This window comes from Perkinsus marinus (genome assembly GCF_000006405.1).
Source record: "Perkinsus marinus ATCC 50983 genomic scaffold scf_1104296973856, whole genome shotgun sequence".
NCBI classification, from domain to species: domain Eukaryota; phylum Perkinsozoa; order Perkinsida; family Perkinsidae; genus Perkinsus; species Perkinsus marinus.
Window position 1 is genome coordinate 31,918 of NW_003201290.1, and position 8,212 is coordinate 40,129.

At 51.4% G+C, this 8,212-nt stretch overlaps 3 protein-coding genes across 3 annotated transcripts; all 3 read right to left on the reverse strand.

The window, feature by feature from the left end:
* Window positions 1-3,943: 3,943 nt before the first annotated feature.
* Window positions 3,944-4,495, reverse strand: Pmar_PMAR027224 (hypothetical protein; the record flags this gene model as incomplete). Its single annotated transcript, XM_002765977.1, has 2 exons — window positions 3,944-4,201; window positions 4,235-4,495. 2 exons carry the CDS (start codon window positions 4,493-4,495, stop codon window positions 3,944-3,946), a joined length of 519 nt encoding a protein of 172 aa, XP_002766023.1.
* Window positions 4,496-4,743: 248 nt separating this feature from the next.
* On the reverse strand, window positions 4,744-5,089 carry Pmar_PMAR027225 (hypothetical protein; the record flags this gene model as incomplete). The annotated part of the gene is made up of 1 exon (XM_002765978.1): window positions 4,744-5,089. A coding segment is annotated over one exon (346 nt), but the record flags the coding sequence as incomplete, so codon positions are not given.
* A 617-nt stretch (window positions 5,090-5,706) lies between these two features.
* Pmar_PMAR027226 (hypothetical protein) lies at window positions 5,707-6,061 on the reverse strand (the record flags this gene model as incomplete). The annotated part of the gene is made up of 1 exon (XM_002765979.1): window positions 5,707-6,061. A coding segment is annotated over one exon (355 nt), but the record flags the coding sequence as incomplete, so codon positions are not given.
* Between the last annotated feature and the right edge of the window lie 2,151 nt (window positions 6,062-8,212).

The following is an 8,212-nucleotide window of genomic DNA, read 5'->3' on the forward strand; positions in this document are numbered from 1 at the left end:
AGTATGTTGCGTTTCTAAGCTCTGCATTGTTTCAGATTCTCGTAGGTTTCCATACACGGCATGGCGATATGCCATCGACCACTACCACTAGATTAGATCGGTCTAAGCCCTTTGGTCTGGGCTTCATGTATGTCAAGGAACTGCACGGGAGCACTCGCGGCCGGGATCAGGTATATTTGCATTTGTACAATAGCGGCGACTATGACAATATTCCGCTATCGACACGGCCGTATTACATCCTACCTGTTATGAGGGGCGGACTTGGTCGATCTAACAATCTCAAGAGAGGCCGATCATCGGGGGTATCTGGATCGGGAGTGATGCAAGGTGTGGAAGATGTACCAATGAGGAAGCGGCGTAGGACCAGTAGTCTAGGCTCTGAGGTCTCTGCCCAGACAGTGCGATGAAGCAGCACGGGTGAGGCTCTTGGTTATGCGCGGGGATCGCAGAAGCTGTCCAGGCCCGCGGAGAGAATTCCGAGCAGCCGTCAACAAGATCTACTGACGAAGAACTATCGATGCTAGAGGTTGAGCCGCCGTTTGTCGAAGCGACGCAAGAGAGAACTCGAGAGATGGCGGGGATGGGGAATGAAATGCAGGATCGTGAGTTGGACAATGCTGGGGCTCCGTCAGGAGAAGACGAGATCGAACAGCACCATGAAGGATCGCACGAAACCCCTCGTCTGGAGATGTGCGCACATCGGGTGGAAGAGGCAGTGGAGAGGCAGAAGAGGAGGGGGGGGGGATGAGGAGGGTACAGCTGACTCATTCATAGACTATGATGCTGCTGAAGACAACAATCTGTTCGAGGCCCTCTCTGAGTCATTGTAGTTCGCCTCGCCGGATGAAGATGTGGAGAGGTCCCCAAAGAGCTCAAGATCGGAGACTTAAAGCTGGGGTGGAGGATCTGTCGACGAGTGGCTGCCTTCAAGCGTGTTACTGTTCCTAGATGACGATGCCTTTTCTACATGTAGAGCATCACCTTTGGCCTTTATAGAACAATCGGCCAAAAAATTGGTCGATGCCATGACCCTTCAGGTTTTCGCTCCCGAGAGGATGCCACAGGTCTCGATCATCCACCGCGTCGGCTGACGAGCTGCTACCTTCCCCGATATCAGCACTTTTGCTCACCTCGAGTAGTTTGCCAGTGTAAAATTCAGAGTGTGCTGATCCTCTTCCAACGCGTCCTCGATGGCTGTGAAACCCTCTGTACGGGCATTCCAAAACTTTCTTCACCAGGACACATCAGGAGCTTTCCCTCTGAGTCTTAATGAGTTTCGTCTGCTAGTGTCAGATTGCCACTCTGAGCCCGTTCTGACACGGTGTAGCCTAAGAGTATACATGAATCTAACAAATCCGAAGATGAGGACTCCATCATGTCCTCTTCACTATTTTTTCCCCTTCCCCTTCCTCCCACTTCCCCCCTCCTTTGAGTTTTTCTTCTCTGCCTCGCGTCCTGATTCCCCTCCAGTCTAGCGCAGTGGTAAAAGAATGGATTCCTGAGCCGAAGGTTGTGCGCGGCCCCCTGCGAGGTTGCGAGTATAAGAATAATGCAATCAGTGTGCGAGTCAGTGACTCGGAGTCACGAAGATTGCGATACCGTAATTTCTGTGTCCTAACTCTTCCATCTTCCACGTGTCCTGTGCTATACGGACTTGGCATATGCGGGGGGGGCATCACGCCACAAACGAGATGAAGCTGAGCTAACGTATCGACGCAAACTGCAACATTATTACATGCACATAATGTGCAGCACATTAGAGTATCCCAGAGGAACAGGTGGAAGTCAGTCGAGCTGATCGTACTTGTTTCAAATTGCAATAAGCATGAACCGGAGTGGCATTTCGTTTGTCGCCCCGTAGCGAGCTAGACACAGAATCTTAGCTGGTAACAACGCGATTGTCTACATTTCCAAAGCAAGGCATGATGTAGAGTGGGGTTCATTTCCTAGTTTGATCAGCTCAATTAGCATTGTAGTTCTTTTACGCTCTTTCATGTCTATTTTCGCTCACAAGTGGATCGTGCTATCAGTGGTTTCTGCTTCGGTTACCTCCTGTTTCTCGTCATCTGTTCAAGATGACTATTGCCGGAGATTTGTTGGTCCTGATTCCTATTGTGACCATTCAATCTGCCACGGTAGTCTCAATAGCTGTACCGAGTCCGCGATCATCAACAGTGTACTTGGACGACGCCAGGCTGATGCTGATGTTGTAGACTCGGATGTTAGCATCTCGAGTGGTGCAACTGGTGTTCAAACCATGCTTGTTACGAACTGGGATGACTACTGTCGTGACAAGGTTGGTGCGGCATCTTATTGTAAAACGTGGGACCGGTTTCCAGTTTGTCAAGGATCTGATGTGAGCTGTGGTGACGGTGAAATTGCCACTTCTACTATTCCGGAAACTACTCGAGCTGCTGGTGATAAAACTACCGTTCCAGTGACTACGACACGTTCGGCTGCAGTGCTTACGACTAGTGGTGGAACGGTTAACTGGGATGAATATTGTCAGAAGGAAGTGGGACCCACTTCATATTGCAAGATCTGGGATGCATCACCAGTGTGTCAAGGCTCGAGTGTGAGGTGTGGTAATGGTGCTGTGGTGACGACAGAGCATAACTTCCACCCTACTACTCCTCATTCTGGAGGTGACCATGAGTACTGTCCAGGTCTGCCTGCTGGTGAGTATTGTGGCAACATCAATGGCGAAATGGCTCTATTCCTCATCGAAGGAGACGTGTTCTTCTTCGATTACCGATATATTCATGGGGTAAAGGTTGACCTGAAGGAAGTCCCCTTCCATCTGTACAACTGCGAGGAGTTCGTGCCCGATTACTCAAGTTGGCAAATGGAGCGTTTAGCCCGAGAGTTGGGTCTGACCACCGATCAGCTTCGTCAGAAACTTACCATCACGTATCGTCGATCTAGTGATAGCTTCCACTTGTATTGGGAGCGGAGTGTCTCGACAAGTATGTATCATGACGAGTGTTGAGCCCGAGAATGGTGGTCATCATCATCACGGTTACTGAAGTGCTCTTTTCTGCGCTTGTTGTCTGCTATGCTCCTCTCAGAGCTGTCTATCACCTTTTCTTTCGTCTAAGTCGATGAAATACTACTGGCTGTACTTTTTTTCCGAGACGTTCCTAGCGTGAACGCCGTGTGGATTGCACGGTACGGTCATGCGCAGCTGGCGTCTTCCAGCTTTCATCTGTGCGACCTTTGGTTGCCTATCTGAGCATTATGCTCTGCTGTGTGGCTCGTCTTTTTCCTTCTACTCAACTTGGTATGTGTAATGCTTTGAGTTCGAGTGAGGTTAAACCGGAGTTCGTAAGGGAGGTTTGTCATGGACTATGATTCATAGTTATGTCTCTAGTAGCAAAATTATCGTTTTATCCCCAGTGCTACTGATACAGCATTCAGGGTTTCGGACATTCATTTGACACTCGCTGGAACACTCCTTGCTATGCGTTCTCACCGATTCTGCTGTTGCTCAGTCTTAGCCCTTGATTCGGAACTCGAAGACAAGAATGGCTCAGTATCCGACAATGGCTCAGTCGAGCGAAGCCGTTCGGTGCCCCGCTCCGTTCGTTCCTTCATACGAGGCTCTGCAGTAACAGCCTCCGAATGAGTGGGCTTGATTCCATCCTTCGGCGCCTCCGGACACTCGTTATATCTCCAAGCTCACTGTGATCGCTCCAATGACCGCTGAATATCACTGTTGCCTGTTCGTATCGTTGCGCAACTGCTCTGTAACACGACTCATGGGGAGGAGACGAAATAAAGACGTATTATGGAGAAGGGCGAGCACGCAAGTACAATAGGCTGGCGCTTGCGTGCTGTCCACGTGAAAAGAATGAGTGAAGGTTAAAGTCAGAGTTACAGACTATGGCTAGTTGAATCTCGGCTAAATGGCAACATATCTACGGTCCCCAGATTCAATAGCCAACTACACCTGAAGATCTGACTCTATGCAGGACTTAGCGACATTATGATGAGAGACGGTGGATTCTCGACCTGACTTGATGTTACGTACTAAGAGACGTCTAACAACACCATCAGAGCCAGGGAGAGTCTTGACAACCCGAGCAGGATTGATAGACTTGCCGCTCTTGACAAAGACCAACTCATCAGCAGCGAAAGAAAGAACTCCCGCTCTACCTCTACTGCCACCCCGGGCATTGCGGGTGGAACGATCCTTTAACCACTGAAAGTGAAAAGAGAGAAAAGAGTTTCTAACAGCTGATAATCGCCTAGGAGGCGTCCCGAGAGCGCCTCCAGGTAAGAAACCCGGACCACCTTGACGAACAGCAGCAGATTCGATGAGTAGGTCGATACCGGGATCATCATCCCCACCGCAGCGAACACCATCTTGGGACAATTCGAACAAGGGCTCAGTGAGGCGATCTGTTCGTCGGATATAACCGAAACACAGACTATCAGGGCATATAGTATTCACTTCCTCACCAGTACTGCTGATACCGAGCGGTCGCTGATTCATAATGAGCGAAATCTCCATCAACAACATCCGCAAGGAGGCAACGTCAGCAACAGAACTCGAATCAAATGTGGCCAATAGTCGCCTGAATAATGGCAACTCACCAAAGAAGCGAAGTAGACGGCGAACTTCTTGGTTTCGGCGCTCATATAGAGACCCTTCAAATGGCGAGCGAGAAGCCAAATGCACACTTTGAATGCCCAAGTTCTTGAGACCATCCAAGAATGAACTGCTGCGAAAATAAGCCGCACGGTCTGAGAAGACGCACAATGGACGGCCGAACATCAGAGACAGCTCCTTGATAGAATCCAGAGAGCACTTTGAGTCCTCTCTGGGAGTATATAACAAAGTACAATGCCGTGTTGCCGCACAGACGCAGACAATGGCTTTGACCTTAGGTGCCAAGGAGACGTAGTCGATCCCGACGACACTGTAGGCAGGCAGTTTCATGAGACTACTAATGTCAAAAAAGGGTCCCCCACACGGAACGGCCCAGTTCTTAGGGAACGTCGCACAGAACCGTGCACAGAAGACACAGTGCTGCCGCACCGCTACAGCCGCGGATCGGAGTCTCTCAGCGTGGAAGCCTTGACCAACCTTACCACACATATAGTCCACTCCACAGTGCCCATAACCTCGGTGGACATCTCGAAGAAGCATATCTCGGAGGAGACCGCTAATTAGTGGCCGAAAGAGAACTACTCCGGAGGCAGAACTAGAGCGGAAGGTAAGTACTCCCTCAATGTCATAGTATGGGTCTGCTAGGTCCTTGCCTCGGACAGTAGCCACGGTCGGATTTCTCCCTTGGTCGATACGAAGAAGAACAAGTAGGTCATCCCGATCCCAACTCTGAGGGAAAGACGCAAAATCCCTCGCGCGAGGACCGCGACGAGACTTGTCCTGAATGACGACCCGCCAAACTCGTAGACACCAGCGGGCGACCGCAACCTGACGGCATGCGAGGCTCAGACTCCAACAGCTACATCGCAGCTTCAACGACAAGGGTTCACCGTCATCGGAGGGATCGGAGCTTAGTAGGGAACTTCGTCCCTGGTCGCTGACAGCGAAACACCGATCCACGAAGATCTTCTCCTGCATAGCGAAGCTGACTTCCGGACAAACTTGCTGTATAACATAAAGAGCAGCCTCGTCGACCTCTGGCAAGGAGGATATCGGGTGCTCTTCTTCGTGCGGCCTAGAGCAGCCAGGGCCACAGTAATCAAAACACAGGTCGTGGACTTCAGCTGCTCCCAGAATTTCCGCCAGGACGAAGATATCGTCGGCGGACGGATAATCGACAGTGACAGTGGCACGGTTGAGCAGTTGGAACAGTGGTAGAGATGCTTGTTCCTTGACCCCAGTGCTCAGTACTCGGCTGAGGTCGTCGGCCGCGATATTCTGGATCCCAGGAAGATGCATAATTTCATACGATCCGCAGGCCTTCCGTATCTCGCCCAACTCATTCCCTAGAGCCGAAGCGATACGATGCAGAGCGTGGCGTTCCACCGCTGTGAACTTCAAAGTGCTGCAAGACGAAAGACACCAACGGACTGTACTGTGGTTGTCAGACTGGATGATTGGTGGATCTAAAGCGACCCGCGAGGTACTGAAGGACATTGACAACAGTTGCCTCAAGATACGGGACAACCAACAGACACCACGATGAAGGGCCATCATCTCCCTACGATTTGAGTGGTACCGCTGCTGAAGAACCGTCCAGGAACATGCGTCTCGGACTAGAGGCAACAGAGACCCATCACCTTGACGTAAGCCTATAAACACTCCTGCCCCAGAGGCGCTCGCATCAGTTTGCAGAACTAGTTGGAGTCGGTCCCCTGCGAGCGGGATGTGGTGTTCACAAGGAGATGATACCGAGTTCTTGATGAAGTCGATCCAACGTGAACGTATTTCCATCCAACATCTCCATTGGTCCGCCGAGAAATCATCTTGGCCGAGCTCGCGAAACCATGATACCTTGTTGAAGACCGAGCCGAACAATCGGCGGGCTGCATCACAGACTGGCTTAATTTCGCCGTGCAGAGCTAAGGGATCGTGCCCCAAGGCACCAGAGACGGCGTATATGGCGGTCTTAGACCAACAAGGCCTTTCAAGAATAGTGAGGGTGGCTTGGAGCTTCTCAACGCGATCGCATCGGAGTGAAAGGGCCCCTTGGCTGAAGCTGGCGCGAACACCGAGCATGGAGGCTTCAGTTTTCATGAAGGGCTTTAACAGGGATAGCTCAGGGGCATCGGGGTCTAACGCCAAGATGGATCTCAGGAAGATGCATAATTTCATACGATCCGCAGGCCTTCCGTATCTCGCCCAACTCATTCCCTAGAGCCGAAGCGATACGATGCAGAGCGTGGCGTTCCACCGCTGTGAACTTCAAAGTGCTGCAAGACGAAAGACACCAACGGACTGTACTGTGGTTGTCAGACTGGATGATTGGTGGATCTAAAGCGACCCGCGAGGTACTGAAGGACATTGACAACAGTTGCCTCAAGATACGGGACAACCAACAGACACCACGATGAAGGGCCATCATCTCCCTACGATTTGAGTGGTACCGCTGCTGAAGAACCGTCCAGGAACATGCGTCTCGGACTAGAGGCAACAGAGACCCATCACCTTGACGTAAGCCTATAAACACTCCTGCCCCAGAGGCGCTCGCATCAGTTTGCAGAACTAGTTGGAGTCGGTCCCCTGCGAGCGGGATGTGGTGTTCACAAGGAGATGATACCGAGTTCTTGATGAAGTCGATCCAACGTGAACGTATTTCCATCCAACATCTCCATTGGTCCGCCGAGAAATCATCTTGGCCGAGCTCGCGAAACCATGATACCTTGTTGAAGACCGAGCCGAACAATCGGCGGGCTGCATCACAGACTGGCTTAATTTCGCCGTGCAGAGCTAAGGGATCGTGCCCCAAGGCACCAGAGACGGCGTATATGGCGGTCTTAGACCAACAAGGCCTTTCAAGAATAGTGAGGGTGGCTTGGAGCTTCTCAACGCGATCGCATCGGAGTGAAAGGGCCCCTTGGCTGAAGCTGGCGCGAACACCGAGCATGGAGGCTTCAGTTTTCATGAAGGGCTTTAACAGGGATAGCTCAGGGGCATCGGGGTCTAACGCCAAGATAGAGAACTTGGCCAATGCCACCAGAAATCCACAGATACCAAGGAAGAATATCAACGTAGAGAGAATTAGGTAACAGACAGAGAGATCCCCGTCGCTCAAGGCTATGGTCAGGTCGTCCACAAATTCTGCGATTCCACCTCGCCCAACCGAGCCTGGGGGTGCCGCCAGTAGACACTTCACCTGACGTCCCAGGGATTCCTCTAACGATTCGGGTCCATGAAGGACCCCAAAACAGACCCTATCTGAAGAATAATACGCGTCATCACCCGTGTGCATTTCAAGACGATTCAGACACCCTTCATGTGAGCAGTGTCGGAGCATATAGAATGCGGAATGACAATCTGCAAAGATCAGTACCGCTGGTCGAAGGAGCCTCAGGCAGCACATAAGGACAGGGATGAAGGTAGTGTGAGTGGAACTCGACGGTAACGCCTGGTTCAAGGGCCGATAATCACAAACAAGACGACCCTTTTTACTCGAGCCGGTCAGGAAGACCTCAGCAGCAGCAGCTGAAGGTTTAGAGGACATGCGCCGCCAGTGACCTCGAGAGACGTACGTGGAGACCAGTGACTGATACAGCAGCC